This window comes from Fistularia commersonii, chromosome 22, assembly GCF_037954325.1.
Source record: "Fistularia commersonii isolate RoL2024-O1a breed Wild chromosome 22, RoL_Fcom_v1.0, whole genome shotgun sequence".
NCBI lineage: Eukaryota > Metazoa > Chordata > Actinopteri > Syngnathiformes > Fistulariidae > Fistularia > Fistularia commersonii.
This window is the reverse complement of record NC_141305.1, coordinates 12478778-12499244: the sequence shown is the minus strand read 5'-3', so window position 1 is coordinate 12499244 and position 20467 is coordinate 12478778. Positions and strand designations below refer to the sequence as shown.

General features: G+C 38.8%; 1 protein-coding gene across 1 annotated transcript in view; it reads left to right on the top strand.

Annotated features, from left to right (window-relative positions):
* zmat4a (zinc finger, matrin-type 4a) overlaps nt 1-20467 on the top strand; it is a 156362-nt gene that overhangs the window by 91077 nt on the left and 44818 nt on the right. Inside the window, exon 5 of the mRNA XM_086169614.1 lies at nt 14972-15193. Within this exon, the coding sequence (XP_086025740.1) occupies nt 14972-15193 (222 nt within the window). The remainder of the gene's footprint in view (nt 1-14971; nt 15194-20467) is intronic.

Here is a 20467-nt window from a genome sequence, read left to right as displayed (position 1 = left end):
CTTGGACAGCTGCTCACCTTGAATCTACTCACAAATTGGCGTTTCTGAGAATAATGAGCAGAGTTCACATGAGGAAACAAGGATGAGAAACAAAGCATATTTTGAACACATGAATCCCCAGTTAGTGATGGTGGGAAAAGATCAATAATCTTCAGCTTTTTCAAGCTCACTGAGTTATTTGTATGCACTTCAATGCTTTGTGTTTCCCTTTTTCAACAACATATCCTTCACCACTTTTTTTTTCATTGACAGTCTCTGGTTACTGATAAAGTTTCTTCTTTATTGTCTTGGTATTATTTTAAGATTAATTCATGCAGGATTATTACTGCTTCGGTGATGCGAGACCTTTATTTACATAAACCTGTGAGAATAGCATCAGTAAATTTTCATAAATGTTTTTGGACCAATCCTTGAACCCCTGGCTTAAAAAACATTTTTTTTTCCCCCCTTTTTTATTCTTTTCCTCTCACCCCAGTAGAAGAACAGCTTTAAAGCTTCAACAGTCAGGTCGCATCAAGGGCAAGATTGCAAGGTGTTATACTTTTAACACCAAAAAAAAAAAAAAACGCAGTTCTCTTTCTACATGACACCAGAAATGGATAATTTCAAACATAACCCCAATGAGCTCACAGTCCTGTTAGTTGTGTTGGCTGAACTGTCATTATAAAACATGCATCTCAGTATTCCCATATCACCTTGCACCTTCTGCATTTAATGATGCCTACTACTGTGCTGAAAAGATAGAATCGAAAAGAAAGTATTGTGTTGTAATAATGTGAGTGGCAACTAATTTACAACCTGCAACTCACAAGAACATGTACTCTGTCACGAAATGCAGCAGTTTTGCAAGCAAAACTAACAAGGAAATATGAATTAAATGAACCTAAATCACAAGATTCTAGGTTTACTCATCAACAGGCACACTTACTTCACTAATTGTCCTAAATCATTTAAATTGGTTCTTAGAAAGCCATTCCTACAAAGTGAAGTACATGTACAAGTAAAGGAACTTGACTCCAGCTATTATTTACACCTTGTACTGACATGAAGGTTCAACAATAACTGGACAACAGGAGATTCTACACAAAACAGAATACAAAGTGCAAAGTAAAGAAATTACGAGTAAAGGTAATGCAAACATTGATAGGGCAAAGAAAGACGTACAATTTGGATATGTAAGGTGTTACTAATGAGCCATTACTAGTAAGTAAAGTAGAGTAATCCAATGCCTCTGAGTGAAATAATCCAACCCCTCATCACTTTGAAGTACGTTAGTCAGTTTGTGCTTAAGTGGCCTCAAAGGAAGTCCCTGTAATCCTTTTTTTGCATTATTAGAGATCATATATAGTTTTTTCTTTCTCTGTTTTCGACCTTGCTACAGGCCCAACTGTCGTTTGCCAAAATTGCCAGGTGGCCAGTACAGACCATGATGTGATTACTGATGTGTGAGCCTTTTTTTTTTTTACCTTGAGTCCATGAATAATACTAAAATGTAGCAGTAAAGACATTTCTGGTCAATGTCAGCATCACCCATAGGAATTTATCTGCCTCTCTATTGCTTTGTTGATGGGCAATTAATGAATGAGTAGCGCTTCTAAAATGTTTGGATGGACCAACTAAGATACAACCCATTAAAAACTATGAGGTGACTGCCTATGAAATAGGAAAAATACCTCTCATGTATATTCTTCAGGAAAATGTCTTGGCTGTCATTACTGGTCCTTCATGTCTTTAGCTATTCTGAAATTGAAAACGAGCCGCAATGGGGTCCCTGTGTTGCGTAGGTACTGGGGCTTCTTTGTCCACTCCAACCTCCAAGTCTCTCTTGGCGCTCGCAGAGATACCTTGTGGCGCTTGTTCAGCGTAAAAGATTGTCATATGGGAGAGATCATGAGTGTTGTGCTGTATATTGAAATCCAGATAAAACCTATCCACTAAAAAAAATGTAGTTTAATCTTTGAAAACAACTGATTTTTCATCAAATAGGGAAACGGTCCTCTTTAGTTGGGTTTGACCCCAGTTGTTTCTTGTGCTAGATAGAAACGGTATTTTTGTTAACATATCTTTTTTCTTTGCTGAATTACATATTAATGACACAAGTTCAATCAGCCAACTGACAAGCTTGTGAAGTTGCATGGAACAGTGGTGCTTTCATCTAAATGCTAATGGCCCAATCTCACAAGAACAATAATGAAATGCTGATGTCCACCACACTGGGTTTGCCTGGTGTTATAAGGATTGGAAAGTGTTGATTATTTTTAGGTATTGCTTCATAAACTGATATATTATGACTCAGTTATGATGGATCATACCAAATACCAACAAATTATCAATATAATTAACAGTTACTGAACCCTGTACACCCAAAGACAAGATGCAAAATGACATTTTGACATTTTGACATTTTGCCGACATCAAACCATGTTGGTTAATTGATTAGCCATGCCTGTGAGTGATTTCAGGATACTATAGTAAATCCATTTTAACACATTTCATGCAGTTCAGTGAGTGGTGGGTGGAAAAAAAAGTTTGTTGTGCATAATGTTTTATATAACAATACTTTTGTGCGGAATTTAATTCATTACTTTTCTTATTTTATGCTTTGTTTTTTTACTTATTTAGTTACTTATTTATTCCATTATCATTTTGGTGCATGCAGCGTTTTATTTTTCAGCCATTACTTCATTTCCTATGGTGTACAGATTATTTAAAGAACAAAATCCTTTTTTCTTTCTTTTTCCTTTTTCCAGGGATGAATGTATTGTTACTAGTTTGAAGTATGTTTGCTATGTGTTATTTTCATTTATTCTAGTGTTTCCCTCTAGCCTGATACTGATATTGACAGCACTGATATTGATTGAACTATTAACACAGTTCTTCATCTATCAAACTTTTTTTGTCAATTCTGGTTGCACTTCTTGTGTGATGCTGCTAAAATTTTTCATTCATCATTTGCGTTATGAGGATTTATTTACTTTGATTTTTAACCTTCGTGAAAGTCTGATTTTTCTGCATGTTTGCGACTTCTCATGCACATTGAACCTTGTCATGAACTCGAAAAGTGCACCATCATCTTATTGATCTTAACTAATTGTGATTTTGATTATTTAATTTTTCCTTTCTAGCACAGAACTGGGTATGCTGTTTAATGGAGCATACGATCATTATCAGTTTCATCTTCTCATTTTGTTCTTTTGGCTGGATAAAATAACCCTGATTCATGCACTTGATCAACATTACTCCATTTAATGTATGTCTATGTGTGCTCATTTGATTTGATATTTTTTCGGCAGGGATATTTCTATTGGAATTTAATTTCTTTTCAAAGAAGTACATTCTAAATTTGCACCAAAATAAGGGACTATTTACACAAAGACAGATGGGAAGCAATAGCTCAAACTATTTTTTGCCACTTACCATTCACATAGTGACATCATTCAATGCTTAACCTGAGTCATTTTTAGCAAAATAGCATGAAACAGCATTTAGAACATCAAGGACATTGAATCTCTCAATGAATATTCATTGATGTGATTAAATATAAATATCATAGCCATAATAAACCCTCCAGCTAAAAGACTAAGGATTCTTCACCACACAATCTTTCACTGTGAATGCATTCAAACGGGTGCATAATCGTGCAGCAGAAAAGGGGCAGATGAGTCTTAAGCTCAGACCCATATTACAGTTGAAAAAAAATTCTGCTTGTTTTGGGATGATTGTCTTCCATCTATTGACACGGTAATTTAAGTCACCTTTTATTGTACAGGCGCCAGATCAGCCATAAATAGAAAATGTCAAGAAGATAAATCCAGGCAACCAGGAGGCCGGAACTATTGATTATTACATAAGTAACGTCAGCCGACTGACCGAGTTGTTGCGTCGATCTGCCTGCCTATGTTGTTCCCTATGTTGTTCCAGCCTGCAGTCAGATACAGTTGCAAAGATTTTGGTTTGTAAAGCATTTTCCTCGACATTCACCCTCACCCAGATGAAGGAGCTGCTGTTAATCCTCAGCAAGCACTAATAAGAACATACTGGATCACCACTGTCATGGGAAAACCTCATAAAATTGACTTGATGCTAATTTTCCTTAGAACAGATGGGGTACATCATCCTTTTAGGTCCACAGCCCTCAGTTTAAAACCCTTGATAAACATTTAAAAATGCACATTCATCAATCTAAAGGATGGAGTAGAAAAGACTTTCTAAGCACTTTCTCTTTTATCTTTTATGAGTTGAAAAGATTGCATCTGACAGTTGAAATTAATATTTGTCTAACAGGCTACAACCTTTATGTCTGTATTACACACGGCCTCTATAAACTAACAAACAACTCCTCCGCGCCCTTTCATTCAGGCAGGGATTTCTGTTGTGAGTTTGTGCAGTGACCCATATAGCCCAGGCTGATATGCATGCATTTTTGAGTGAATATCAACTGCTTGTGCTGCAATACTTTGCAGTTTCCAATTGAAATTCTTGGAAGAACTTAATGCTCATTTCATTTGTATTTATATATATTTACAAATGAAATATATATTAAATATATATATATATAGGTCGGCACAAATGTGGCTGTAGGCACAATGGCTCCAGAGACAAATGATAACATCTGCAGCTTAACGTGGGGAAATATTTCCTGTGCACTGATTGACGAGGAAGTGATTTTGGAGGAATCCGGAACGAACGTCTTTTTTGCTCAACTCCTTCAAATATACTGTAGTTTGGACTTGGATGTAATTTCCTTAAATGCTAGACTATTCACAGTTTGCAGTGTATTAATTAACTGTAATGAGCCTCTTCTGCTTCACAACTACCGTATATCTACAGTTAAATGACCTAACTCAGACTGTTTTCACATTTTAATGTGTTTGTATTTGAAGACTTTACTGATATAACACAAAGATAAAGATGTATATGTAAATCAATTATACATTCTAATTTTTATGATTTTTACAGCAGTTAGATTTGAGATTTCTGTAAAATGAAGGAAACCATAATGAAGTCAACTATTAAAAGTTGATTTTTAAATGCAAGTATTTCACCTGTCTTTAAAAATCAATGTATTATTATTATCAGTAGTAGTCGTAGTATCATTATCACCACCATTATTACACCATTACAGTGGAGCAGTGGAGCAGTGGTCAGCGCTTCCGTCTCACAGTACAATGGACTTCTGTGTATAGTTTATATTTTCTTCCCGTGTTTGCATGGGTTTCCTCCGGGGTCCCTGGTTTCCCCTTGCAGGCCAGAAACATGCAAGAGATTAATTGGGTAAATTGGAAAGAAATGCCCAGATATGTGAATGAGAGAGTGAATGGTTTTTTTGTCTCTAGATGGCACCAGATGGCCCAGTGGCCTTCTGGTGATCAGTCCAAGGTGAACGCCGCCTCCTGTCCAATGGCAGCTGGGATAGTCTCCAGCACCCCAGCAACCCCAGGTGCAGGATAAGTGGTAGATAATGGATGGATGGAATATATTATTACTGTGTTATTATTATTATTTAAATTTCAGAAATCAATAACAACTCAAATGTATCAAAACAAGGAGCTTCGGCCGATTCTCTACTTCTAGGTCTTATTTGATTCAATTCCAGCAGGGTTTCCTTCCCAATAAATGCTTACTGAGGATAAACATTTGATCAGTTTTCTGAAATCCTTGATAACTTACCAGTTACCAGTTAACTTAATAACTAGTAAGTTATCGAGGCTCAAGACTTTTTATTATGTAATGTAAACATCACAAAATTTTCTGAGAAAGTCATGGTTAAAAGCATCCACAGTACATACACCATTAAAATATATTATAGCGGCATCAAAAAATACATGTAGACGTAATATAGTGGATATATTATACAGAAAATAGAACATATGTAAGAAATATAGACTATAGCAACATACAAATAAAGTGTATAGTGTGTAACGTGAATACGGTTTCCAGTGTAGGAGATGGAGGTAGTGTGACTCTCTTTTGGGGGTTGGGTGTGTGGTTGTGTTTGTGTGTGTGTTGGAGGGGATGCATGTGTGAGTGTTTTGCGAGGGCAGCGGTCGGGAACCTATTGCTCGTGGGCATATATGGCTCTTCCGGTGACGGCATATGGCTCCCAGACAATTTTGAGTTGAAAAAGAAAAAAAACAGTTTGGAACTGATTTAAAAAAAAATTGTGATATTTTGTCTTAATACTGTGTAATTTTAAAGTAAACGGAAATTAGTTTTGAAGATAAATTTCACAGGTCACCTGTCGGTAACCAATGGCTTCTGAGCACGTCAGGGTCATTGTAATGGTGAAGAAATTAATTTTATCAGATAGCCAACTAGTTTATCCGCGTCAACCCTCGTAACGGGAAAGATGGCGAAAAGTGGACAGAGGAATTTGCATTTGGATCTGCGGTATGTCTAATATGCTATGATAAAATTGCATCGATGAAACGGTCAAATATAAAGCGGCACTTCAAACAAATCCATGCAGCACCATAGGTCGCATTAAAAGTAAGACATATTTAATTTATTATACGTTAAAAATGCTATAAGGCTCTCAATGAAATATATTTAGACATATTTGGCTTTTATGGCTCGCCCAGTCAAAAAGGTTCCCGACCCCTGTGCTAGGGATTGGAATGTGGGTTAGATTGCTCCCTGTATAGGAACTGTAAGATGTCCAGCCTGGCAGGAATTGTATTCTTGATCTGTTTAAGTTGCATTTCTTCACGAGGCGTTTCATAATTACTTGGGGGAAAGTGACCGGGCAGAGATCATTGAGGCAGGTAATGGCTGATTTTTTTGGAGACTTGAGGCTGACAGGGACCACAAGCCCAGAGGCTGATTCTGCACCTGTGGCTGAGGGAGATGTACGATCTCTCTGCTCAATGACGAGTTGAAGTGTGCAAAGAAGCTGTTCAGGGTGTCAGCCAGAGAGGGGTCATGGCTCACCTGTCAGTAGTCAGTGGTCCTGATGCCTTGGCACATATTAAATTTCTCATTGTTATCAAAGTGCTCCTCAATGTGCTTTTTGTACCTGTTACTTCCCAGCTGGCGGCCCTTTTTTCCCAGGCCCCGCTGTAGGCCAGCCTGTCAACTGCTCTGTAGGTGGCATCTCGAACTTTAAGTAGCGGCTTCGCTGATCTGTCAACTTATGGCTTTTGGTTGGGAAAGACGGTGATTGTCTTTTTGGGTAGAACAGCACCGGTGCAGAATGAATGCAGGAGAATCCAGTTAATATGTAATCCTCAAGATCAGCGCCCTCCCTGAACACTCCCTAGTCTGTGTGCTCAAAATAGTCATGAATTGTTCTGATTGTGGTTTTGGGATTGGAGGTCTGCAGGCAGGGAGCGGCTTCACTGAGATGTGATCTCAAATGCCTGGATGGGTGGCTGCTACAGCCCTGTATACCCTCTGAATGTTGCAGTAGACCTAATCCAGTATATTGGCTATGTCTCTGGTCTGAAAGTGTTTGGACTTGTGGAACTGGGAGCACGGCTTTTAGTTCAAAGCGGTCAAAGTCCCCATCTACAATCACTGCTACCAGTGTTCATTTTGATACTAGTCAGTGCTAACTAGTATATTGGCTGCTATGATAATGATAGAGCCGTATCCTGTGTCCAATCTCAAAAACCCAGAAAACAGAAAATAGCAGAAAGGTGACTCAAAATTCTAAAAAAGAAAATCTCCATTCCGATCCAAATTTCCACAAAAGATTTTTTGTCCTCTATATTACAATCAGTTTGCAGATGAAAATTTTGCTATTATGTTAGATTTAAGTGCTAAAAATCAAATCCCTGCCCCTCAGTCGTTCTAAAATATACCATATTTCATATGTAAGTGGAGTATTTCAGACTTTGCTTCTTGAGATTTAAGTGCTTCATCCAACACATCTCCCTCGAGAGCAGCAGTAAGCTCTGTGAATCTGAGTAATTACTTGAAAATGTCCTCTGAGAGAAATGTTTGCAGAGACATCCTGGTTACTTACCAGATGCTGTATTTAGTATCAAGAACTCAAACTTAAACTGCATCTCGGGTTCTTTAACATAGTTAAAGGAATGCCGTAACCCTCCCTTTACTTTTCTTTTCACATCTGGTCCACTCATTTCACTGGTCAATATATGCTGCTCATTGACTACATATTGTTTTTACAGTGATTGGTGTCATTTTGCCAACACAGTCTGACAAAAAATAAATCCTATATTTAAGGTCAACAACTCCAAGTAAGTAAGGTCTGAAGAAAATACATCATTCTGATATGAGATTGCAAGAGGTTAAATCATGTCCAGCCATAATTTAATCAATCATTGCATGGTCATTCCTTCTTGTGGCATAGGCAGTGTATCTTTGCAGCACTGCAGAGACAACATGCTCGGTATATTAATGACACTAGTGCGCGAGTGCCATGCTTCAGTGTAAACGGCAATCTGCTGTCTTGCTGCTGAAATATGGAAGTGCTTTAGATTCACGTTTCCACAAGGAACATTTCCTCCGCTAATAATCCATGATAATCCATCTCCAAAGAGCCGGCATGACTTCTTTGCCGTGTCAGCACCCACTCTCAGTTACATTTTCCCCTGTTATAAGTTTCTAAAGAAGCAATGAATTGACGTGGATTAGACAAGGATGGTTACTGAGGGTGACGAACACATGTAGTTACTGCGCTACCTGGAATAACCCTTGTGCGTTGAAATTGGGCACCTGTTTATCATAACACTTGCAGCTATAATATAAAAAAATTAGGCACATTTTTTTTCCCAGATTTGTAAGTGTCCTCTACACAGCAGGTGCTATTCTGATCCGACGCCATCTGCCTCTTGGTCTTGGCAGTGGAACCCTGCTTCTCAACTGATCTGACCTCTCAATCAAAGCACGGAGGGGTGTTAAACAGTACGGCTCTAATGAAGCACTAAATGGGAGGAAAGGGTTTCATTCCTTTATGTGCCTGCTGGGTTATCTATGAGAGTGGGAGAGTGGAGAGTCCTCCTGCAAAACACAGCTTGTTCTAAATTGAGTCGAGCTTGTGCTGAATATGGAAGACTCATGCGTTGTCAGAGGACTTGATGGTGTGAAGGCAATGGGAATATTAAGTCAGAGAGTGATTACACGTCACCAGCTAGAAGTTCTGAAAATAGTGAATTTGCACTGATGGTGATAAATGAGCATAGCTGCAGGTCCTTCAATCGTGCCGCTTTAATTCTTGTGTAATAGCAGGGAATGTGTTCTCCTCTGTTTGTACCCTGCTAGTGGGCATCTGCACTAAACATGTTTTGAATTGTAATGCTTTAATTACAGACATTTTTTTTTAAACACACAGTTTAAAACATTATTGGAGAAAACAGGCGTAATAAGCACGAGATGTTGGCTCACTCGCTGAAAACTAATGATGCACATAAAAAAAATTATGCATTTCTCTATTTGATATACAGAATCATCAACTCCACTTCAAGGTGAAATATTTTCTTAAACTTTGGTCTTGTGGTTAACATAGAGACACTGTAGGCATATCATCAGTCCATGCAGAGGGATTCAGCTGCAAAGCCCCATCTATTGGAGGTTAACCATTATTAACCATTGCTGGTCATGTTCTAAAATATAGTTGTATTTGATAACCAATATTAGACAGATCCAAAATGAGTAGTTTTCAGCATAAAAATTTTTTTATAATTGTGAAATGATGGAATGTGCTCAATTTACCCACAGCTTAGCAGCTCCCTTCAGAGCCAGGAAGGTGGAATCTTGGAATCTTGAGAATAAGACTTTCAGGTTTTGAGTTTCCATTAGAATAGCCTTACAACAGATAAGGACATCACCAAAACGAGAAATCAGCCTCCTGTCTCACCACTTGTGTCTCATTCTCATTATTCTACCAACCTTTTTTTTTTCTAAGCTCATGGGAGTGATTCAATTATGAGATGCTCATTTGATATTTTTTAGAAAAAAAAAAAAATGTTCATGAATGTATGTATGAAATTAACGATAGATTCAATAGATGCAAGATTTTGTCAACCTTGAGGTTTTTGGGGGTTGTAAATGAGAAATTGCCTTCTTCCACTGAAAGTTGACGATTCTCCAGGTGTGTCTGAAAATTAAGCTCTAGGTTTGTCACAAAATGACAAAAAGGGGTGTCTAATGTGTCGGTATGTGACGCAAAGGAAATATTTTATCACTTTCGCATTTCGTCAGGCGGTTGACACATTGAGAGTGAGGATGTGTTGGTTTGGGGGGTTTTGAACCGATCACCTGTTGTTTCTCTGTATGATTTTATCAGCCCTGATAATATTAGTATTCAGGATGGCATATAAGATGCATTTCCTCTTCCTTCTCTTCTTCCCTCTTATTCAAATTGGAAAATTATTCTGAATTTATTCACCTGACCATTTCATCATTCAGTTTGTAAATGAGCTGATAAGCTGACAGTAAGTTTTCCAATCGATTTAAATGTTAAATACATAGAGAGCTGCATTGGTCTACGGACTCTTTGCACTTTTGCCCCTGTTAAATTCATCCATTCACTAATGTTAGAGTGATGACCTGGTCTATGGGAGGGCTGTGAATGGAACCTAGATGCCCACAGTACTGGTATAAAATGCTGATGAATTAATGCTAAGTCATCAGCTCTCACAGAACTAATTTGGACCTTTTGTTTATTGTTTTCAGTTTTTATATAACTGCACCTTTTGCTAATTCTACATTACCTCAAACTCTGCCTGGCACACGCAGGGAGATCAGAGGTAGCATTTGTTTTCTGACTGAAAAAAAAAGCCCAATGACAGAGTGCAATAAACTTGATATAAATACCATTATGTGTTCTGCATCTACATCAACCCTGCACTAGAACGGTACTGAAATTGTCCAGTATGTGTAGTTAAATGTAACCATTCAGGAGAAAGGATGCCAGAACAATAAACTGACTGAGATATATGTGCTATCTTGTCGTGGACTTTGAAATTTTTACATTATTGCTTTGAGATTAATGTTGCTAACATCTCATCTTGTAGTGAAAAGATATGCCATAAATAAAGAAGCATTGCAATTCTCTGATAAAAAAACATAAACATATAAAATGCCTAATTGCAAATAGGCTCCGGTGTCCCTGGTGAAGGAAAATCATCTGAATAAATGGTTTGTCAGCGTCTGAAAGGTCTGAGGTGATCAGAATGCAATGTATGATTATCTGCTGACTGCTGATAATTTGTTCCAATTCCAGTATTTTTCTAAAATGATGCTAACTGGTTTTGAGCTGTACATCCGTCATCATTTTCAAATGTCTCTTTGTTTCAAAAAAATGTCAAGGTATTCCTTTTAAAGCTGCACCACTGTAAATAATTACTCTTATCCTAAACCTCTGCAGCAGAGTAAACGACCCAAAAGGCTTGAAGTCTAGCTACTTTTTTAGGATCAACAATTTCTTTTTCATTTTTTTTTTTTTTCTGCTGACTTTCTCATACCCTCAAACAGTTTTTATATTTCTCTTTGTTTCGCCTCTTGCCAGTATATTCACCCCTCCTTACGCTGTCATCTGTCTGCGCTGTGAGGTAATTGCCTACATGTTATTGTTGAAACCAACTGCTTTGTTTGATTTCAGGCTATGCTTCATATGAAAGCTTTGCTTTGATGGAGGTAAAATGCAGTCCACTCAATATTTAAAGCTTCCCACTCTTTCCTTCCTCAATAGCAGGGAGCTATCAGCTGATGTTGTGTGAAATGTTTTGGGGCCGGTCTGATCTGCACATTATACAGCAGTCTGGCCATAGAACTGCAAGCTGTGGGCTTCGAAGTTGGCATATGTGTATGTTAAATATACATCACACATGTAAAAAGCTACAATTTTCACAACACAATGCTCTAAGTTCCTCAATAAGGCTGTTCTCTAGCTGACTTGTGATTTCTTTGCAACAACAACTGAATGATATATTAAGTCTGACACTTGATGTTGTTCGAGAGGTCACTGCAGACTGAGATTCCGGATAATTACATGTAATCCTAACCCAAGCTCTCGCCTCAAACTCGCAGTGGACAAACTGTGCAGAGATCAAAATTGCTTACTGTAAAGATTCCTTCTCGTATATTTTTCGCTGGTTTTCACTGACTGCTGTGGTGGAACCTAATGGGGCAACAATACATGTTGACTAAGGGTGGGCCAAGGACTGGAGGTTTAAAACTGATTAAGCTGATGGTGCTGTTTTGCACTCAGCACTGAGCGCTCAGTAAAACACAGCACTCATTCAGGTTAATGCTGGCAACCAAGCATGAAGGCACAAGTGCAGTGCAACACGAAGAGCAGGCTCTTTATTCCGTTTGTCAAGTAGAATTTGGGCTTTTGTCTTTGGGCACTTAATGGAGATAACAGCTTGTTATTCAGAGCTCTGCACAAGCAGAGCTGTGGCCATTGTTACAGTACTGTTGATCAGAGCTCATTAAATCTGTTGCCAATTTTTCTGTCCACAAGCTATTCATTTTAAAGACCTGTGCATTACTACGTTTGTTTTTTTTCATATCTTTAGAAGCATTTATGTTTGCTGAATTACTCATGTGTCAGCGGGGGGTTTTCTCCTGGTTCTCCAGTTTCCTCGTACAGTCCAAAAACATGCAGGAGGTCAATTGGAATAAATTGGAAAATTGCCCAGTCGTACAAATGAATGAGTGTTCGGCAGTCTGTTTGTGTATGTGGCCCCGCGTTTGACTGGAGACCAGTCCAGGGTGTACACCGCTCTAGCCCAACAGCAGCTGAGATCCCCTGCAACCCTGAGTAGGATAAGCAGTAGACAATGGATGGGTGGAAAAATAGCCCAGTGTGAATGAGAGGGTGAAATGATGTCATTAAATAAACAACAAATGATACACTGCTCAAAAAAATAAAGGGAACACTTGAACAACACAATGTAACTCCAAGTCAATCACACTTCTGTGAAATCATAGTGTCCACTCAGGAAGCAACACAGATTCATTTTGACTTGTTTTAAGGACATTACATCAAAGTTGGATCAGCCTGGTGTGTGTTTTTACACTTTAATTTTGAGTGTGATTCCTAATCCAGACCTCCATGGGTTAATACATTTGATTTCCATTGATCATTTTTGTGTGATTTTGTTGTCAGCACATTCAACTGTGTACAGAGCAAAGTATTTCATAAGAATATTTCATTCATTTAGATCTAGGATGTGTTTTTTAAGTGTTCCCTTTATGTTTTTTGAGCAGTGTATAATATTGCAGAGATGTTGAAACAGTGTTTTCCTCACCTTGTCAACAAGATAATCCATGTGGTGACTTCAAATACTCTTGTAATTTCCAGATATGAGATGATGATGATGAGATGAGATGAGAACAACTCTATTAATCCCGAAGGAAATTGTTGTGCCAGAGTTTCACGTAAAAACATAACAGTAATAGATAATAGTAGAAAGGAGTAGAAGTAGTAGAAGTAGTAGAAGGAGTAGAAAGGGGAAAACAAAAAAATATGCAACTGGATTACACAACCGAGGTACATTCTAACATCTTCACCTCAATATTTGTCCAGAGAAAAATCTCAGTATGTGGACTTGGTTCCTGTCATACCCCCACTTAAAATCTCTATGCAATGTCAATCTTGCAATTAAACTTGAATTGTTCAGTTTACAAAGTTAATCATCAAAGTGATGTAGTTGAGAAGGGATCAACTGGTGACCGGTCCAGGTTGTACCCCGCCTCCTCCCAAACGACAGCCATGATAAGAAAAGATATACGATGAAATATACATTGTCAATCCCCATCGGGGAAATTCTTTAAATGGGCTCCCGCCACCGAGCTATCCTGACTACAGGATATGCATTTTGACAGTGAATGAATAAGGCATGCTGTTGAGTTTCCTTTCTTGGCCAACATTCGATTGTAGGATCTTTGAAGAACTGACTCCCATTTGAAGTCCAACTCAGCCAAAAGATTGTGGTGCATGGTTAAAGTCACGATAGTCAGGTTGTTTCACACTACAGAGAAAAAAATAAATTAAATCAACTATGGAAAACATTTTTATTTTGCATCACATTCATGATTCTCGCTTCACTGAAATGACATTAGACCCAAACCAACAAAAACTGCTTAATCCTCTTCGCATCCTCATCTCCTCAATATGAACAGTGTGTGTGTCACGTGACTGACAGGGAAGTATTTGTGAAGTAACTCAGAGCAGCTGCCTTGTTTAGACCAAATCATCGTAGGGTACAATATTTGGAAGAGTTTTAACTGCTTTTGACAAGCGATTGTGTGTGTAATGGATGATGTCCAAGCCCTCAACACAGGGCCCCAGTCATGTCCCTCTGACTGCCTCACCAAAATCTGTGGGGAGTTTTTCTACAATAATGCTGACTGATTACATTTTGTCGTGTGCTTGCTCTATGGGAGAACAATTAGTCGGGGCAATGAGGAGAGAAGAGCCGAGTTTGCATATTTTTCATACCGATTATATCAAGGATATAAAAGAGTTATATCCCTACACCCCAAAATCCATTCTACAGCTTTCTGCATTCCCACATTTCATCCGGGGATGTTTATTTTGTTCTACTGTCGGGCACTGATTTTTATGAGAAAACAATCTGCATCAGGCAGATTGTAGGTGCCCATGCAAAGTTTGACCAGTTTGATTTTAGGTTGGTGTAATCTTGAAGTTGGCAGTGTTGTGTGTGTAAAAATAGCACAGGAGCATCTTTGTACATCACTCCCATACTATATATAAACAAGTTATCAATGGGCTACTAAATATTTGGGAACAATACCTCTGAATGAGCCAAACAATATGTGAACTTCCAAAATGGTCCCAGCTTGCAAATCTTGTGATTCTAATAGTTGAGCGATTACCAATAGGATTTTTTTTAAAAACAGTTTTCTGTCGTCATACTTCATTTTAGCAGACTAACTCTGCTTGTTTTTTTTTCTTCAGTTTTATTTTCATTTAATCCTACAAACCCTCTTGAGCTCTCCATGACCAAAATTTTGCATCTTCTGGTGTTTCTCTCAGAGTCCTCTTCCAATCCTGTGAAGAGCTCCCCAGAAACATCTCCCATGACATCCCCACGGCAACATCGTGACTCAGACCGCTACTGCCAGCTATGCAATGCCTGGTTCAACAACCCTGGCATGGCACAGCAACATTACGATGGCAAAAAGCACAAGAAGAATGCCGCCAGAGCAGACTTGCTGGAGCAGCTGGGAAAGACCCTGGACATGGGGGAGATGAAAGGTAGGGAAACGTCTCCTTATTCACAAATCACACTTGTAGAAGCATTTAATTTGTATGTATATGCCATAATTACAGGGTGATGATTGGAAACAGAAGATTCATATTGGGTGACATACTCTTATAACTTGTTTGGAAGGATTGGATTGACACAATTGGTCCTTATGCCTTGTTAATTTAAGATGCCTATGTCTAATTTTACTGTGTATTAACTGTAATCCTTAGGTCATGTTTTTGACCAGTTTCTGAATCGTAGTTGACACGTTCTGCGCCCTTCCATGCATGAAGAGAGAAACATAAAGGTTTAACTACCGACTCCAAAATTAACTAATACCCAGATGCTCAGGAAATGCTCATAAAAGAATACGTAGTGAATTCAGACAAATATAAACAGCTGTTGCCCTGTCAGGCGACGTTCATTCTCCATTCTTCTCAACCAAACCCCGCTGACCTTGTGATGAAGGTTGAAGGACCTACTATGGGAATTACTTGCCTGGGAGTAGTGACTTCTATGTAAATATTTACTTCGCCATTTTTTACATTTCAGGACAGTGATTGCAACCTTTTATTTTAACATATTTTAATCAGGTTTTAATCTTCCTAATAAGACATTTTCATAGCACATCTGTCATTTTGGCAAGCTGTAAGGCCATGCAGTTACTAAATAATAACAGCAATTAAACCCCTGTTTCATTTAGTAGGCTCAATTTCTGGCTCGTGGAATAGTCGTAATGGACCGAGCAGAACATGATAAATGATAAATTAAATCATCACACTTTTGTCCAACCCTTATGTTCTGTCTTGGTGAATAGTGTTTTTTTTAATCTTAATTTCTGACCTGTTTTTTTTTTTTTTTTTCTCTGAAGTCATTTGGATATGCGAACAAGAAAGAAATGCAAATAGCGACAGATATGTAGCATTTTAATACATAAAATGTGTCATATAAAACAGCTGCAGCATTATATTCATATGCCTGCTTACATCTCTTTTCAAACTATTTGTGATGATTTATTGGTTTTCATGGCACACACATTTTCTAAGTTTCCATTGAATAATTTACCAAACAAGCTTCAGTCCACGGATCAAATCGATTTTGCCTAAAATTGTATCTTAAGCTTAGGGATACAGACCAAACTGAGCTAAATAACCAGAAATAAATAATAGTTCAAGAGAGAACATTTAACCATAACAAAGACGGCAAGTGTTTGTTATAACCGTCTCTCATGTCTAATTAGAGAATTCTCCATTTGTAAAATGTGATATATTTAATGGCCTCAAAGACCTTGCTGTCTCAACCCTGCCTATATTTTTGTCTTTTTCTAAAATCATTCATGACCAAAGACTACTCCAGTATTGCATATTTGTTAAAGCTTTTTGATTCTTATTCTTGTTCCAATGGATGTGGTTAAAATCCATCCCAAAGCGAAGGACGAATCCGAGCTTATATAACATTGGATGATTTAAAAATGCTTTTTTTTCCCCCATCTTACCTTCTTGACATCTTCATAAATCAGGGGTCCATTGTCTTGTAAGGCATAAAGTGTGAAATTGCTGCTACATCAAACTTTATCCCTGCAAAGTTTGTAAATCCTGCACTCTTGAACTACACTTGAGCTTGACACCTTACTGCTTTCCGCCAGCATGTCACAATCTGTTAATTTTACAGCGGACGTGATAATTATACGATAATATTCTTGCCGCTTGGGGGCTGGCTGCCAGAGCCTCCTTTAAGAAACTATACCAAACAACAGCAAGAGACCAAACTGGTCCTTAGAAAAATTGTTGAATTCTAGTAAGCAACATTATATTTATACTCACCTTTTATCCTCCCTATTGCATTCAATGTATTCACGACATTTGAAATAGACAAGGGTCCTTAACTGGTCTTCCAATATCAATCCAGCAGAAAAATGTATATATATATATATTTTTTTTTTCTATCCCTAATCAGTTTGTACTTGTGCTCCATGAGTGTTTTGTGCACGCGTCAACATTTCTGGGTCCCCTCTCAGTTTTCTGCAGCAGTATTACCCCCACTGTGTTATCTGAAGCGGACGCGAGAATGTTCTTGCTTCACAATATGTCAATAATAATTACCCAATATTATTCTAGCCGGTGGTGGGCTGGCGGCCAGAGGACCAGAAGGCGCCTAGAGATGGTGTAAAGGGCATCAGGGCATGACCAGGATGAATTCAGATCTTCACAGCTCATTGGACACAGACTCTGTATTCCAGGCCTATTTGGTCCGTTATGTCTTTAGGTGTGCTGCAGGAGGTTGAGTTGCGAGAACTCAGTTTGGTAATACTTGCAATGGAGACTTTTATTTTATACATACTTATATGGATGCTTTTCATTTGGGCTGGCGATCATTTGTCTGTAGTGTATTATTTTACTTCTATTTGTTCTGCTCAAGAGACCAGTTAAATCCAAGTCTCCCCTGTGCCTCATCATGTGGCGGGTATGATCCATACTATAAAGCTGTCTTTATCACCACTTTCATCTCTTTCACACAATGCCTTGCCTGTTCTCACACTGTGTTAAGAAGAAAGTGATTCTCCAACATTGATACAGTCATTAAGGATAGGCTTAAAATGTCAGCACACAGGCTGTGCTATTCAGCACTTGGTCTAATGAGCATTTCTCTCTAGTGATTATCAATTAGTAATGAAGTGGTAAATCATCCTATCAGGCACAACTAGCTTTGTGGATACAAGAATGGCACTGCAGTAGGGATAGTAGAAGGGTGGCAGGCATTCAGACAGGCAGGTCACAGAAATACAGCAAGGATGCTCCTGCTACTGCTGGTAGATGCATCGAAAAGTTTTCACATTAAGCATTTCCTTTTTCTGCTTCCTGATTTGATTTTGTATACCCCAATTACATTCTCCTCTCTGGCCCATCCTGTGTTGCAGTGTGTTCTCTTTAACCTCCAGCAATGTCCTGTGACTCTTCTCAACTTGCTGACAACATGTGTGCTCTGCCTCAGAAGATTGCAGTGTAATGAAATATTCAACATCTCCTCCATTATCCTGGAATCTGCTTATTGTTGCTTTGTATAGAGTTGCAGCCTTGTTAAGGTGATTTTGAAGAAATGAGAGTTGGAAGAACGGTAACATCTCACAGCTGTATTCACACAGAGGACAAGCAATTAGCCATTGTCTTTTTCTAAATTTCAAGTTTATATAGGAAGACCCTCCAGGAATGGAGCCTCGGGGCGGTTAAAGTCAGTGTCTATCACTAAATCAGTCTCAAGCCTGGATAAATGCAGAGGGTTATGTCAGGGAAGGCATCCAGCATAGAATGGCGGTTTGTCGGATAACTGGTGAAGAGAAAGATAAAGAGGCAGAGCAGGCGACAAAGTGGTGGAAGCAGAAAAGGGGGGAATGTTGTATGGTTCCAGGGAGGGGTTGAGAAAGGGTCTTGGCTGTAAGGGAGCTCTTCAGATGACATCAGCAGCTAATGTAATCAGGGAGACACATAGGATTGCACCTGGTTTGTCGCCTGAAAGAAAAGTAAATAAGGAGACTTGATATTTATACAGAGAAAGAGGTGAGCAAAGAAAAAGTGGAACACTGAGGGGTCTGAAGAGAAGAGACAGGAGGACAGGGAGCTGCAGCACGGGGTAAAGGTAGAGGTAGCAAAGGCCAAACAAAGGGTATATGATGACTTGTATACTAGGTTGGACAGAAGCGAGGGAGAGAGAAAGAAATTGAAAGGATGTACAGCAGGTTAGGATGATTAAGGATCGAGCGGAGTGGAAAAAATGTTTGACTTGTGTATGACATGTACACAAGATGTGAGAAAGTAGTGAAGTGTGCTGTAGGCATGACAGGGAAGATCACGGTCGACTACACCAGGGATCGGGTCTGAAGCCCTTCTTGTTTGCATTGGTAATGGAAAAACTGACAGAGAGGGTTAGACAGGAATCTCCATGGACCATGATGTTTGTAGATGACATTGTGGTCAATAGTGAGAGCAGATGGAGATAAATCTAGAGAGGTGGAGGTATGCTCTGGAAAGGGGAGCAATGAAGGCTTGTCTCAGCACGACAGAATATACAGTATATGTGTGAATAAGAGGGCCCCAAGTGGATCGGTGAGGCTACAGGGAGAGGAGATAAAGAAGTTGGAGGATTTCAAGTGCTTAGACTTCACAGTGCAAAGCAATAGAGAGTGTGGAAAAGAGGTAAACAAACAGGTTCAGGCAGGAGTACAAGATTACAAGGAGTACAAGACAGTGTTAAGACCAGCGATGTATGGTTTAGAAACAGTGACAATGCTGAAAAGACTGGTGGCAGAGCAAGAGGTTGCAGAGATGAAGATGTTGAGGTTCTCTTTGGGAGTGATGAGGATGGATGGTATCAGGAATGAGTCCATCAGAGGGACAGCACATGTTAGATGTCTTGGATATAAGGTCAAAGAAACCAGACTGAGACGGTTCGGTCATGTACAGAGATTTACAGGTTGTAACTGCCAGGCAGGAGGTCGAGAGGAAGGCCAGAGAGAAGATTTATGGCTATATTGAAAGAGAACATGAAGTTAATTGGTGCGAGAGAAGAGGATACAGAGAATAGGTTTATATGGTGGAGGTTGATTTGCTGTGGTGACCCCTGAAGGGAAAAGCTGAAAGTAAGAGAGGAAGAAGAGGAAGACCCTTCAGGGGTTAACTACCCGCTATCAAGAATGATGATAAATAGATAAAACAATAAAGACGTAAATATTTTACAGCTGTTCAGAGATATAGAAATGGCTGAGACAACTATAACTTAGTGTATTCACTTTAAAAGGAGATTCCTTTCTTTCCACCATTCAAACATCAGAATGCTCACTAACTTAAAATCCTTATGGCACCGCATTCCAACTTTACTGCCAGGGATCTCTGATGGGCCTCAGTTGGTTACTTTTCATTTATCCTCAAATGTCTGAAACAGATTGTTTTCAGATGACTTCTGGAATAACTTTTTTATGAAGTCGTAAAAAATAATATGAAATGGTGGCTGTTAGGTAATGCACGCCGTAACATTTCAGACTGAAAAGTGACAAATATTCTGAGGACATTATTTAAGGATAGTATTCCTTTTCTTTATTTTGCAAAGGTTTGCTGTGAAACAGAGCCTTTGTGAAGCAAACGCCTTGATGCCGTAGATCCTTGCAATTATCGTACTGTCAAGGTACACAGAGCGATGATTGTGATTTCATTCCTTGTACTGCACAGGAATATAATTGAACTCCTTCAAAGCGCCGAAGCAACTGGCTGCGCTTTTGTCCCTCTATATTT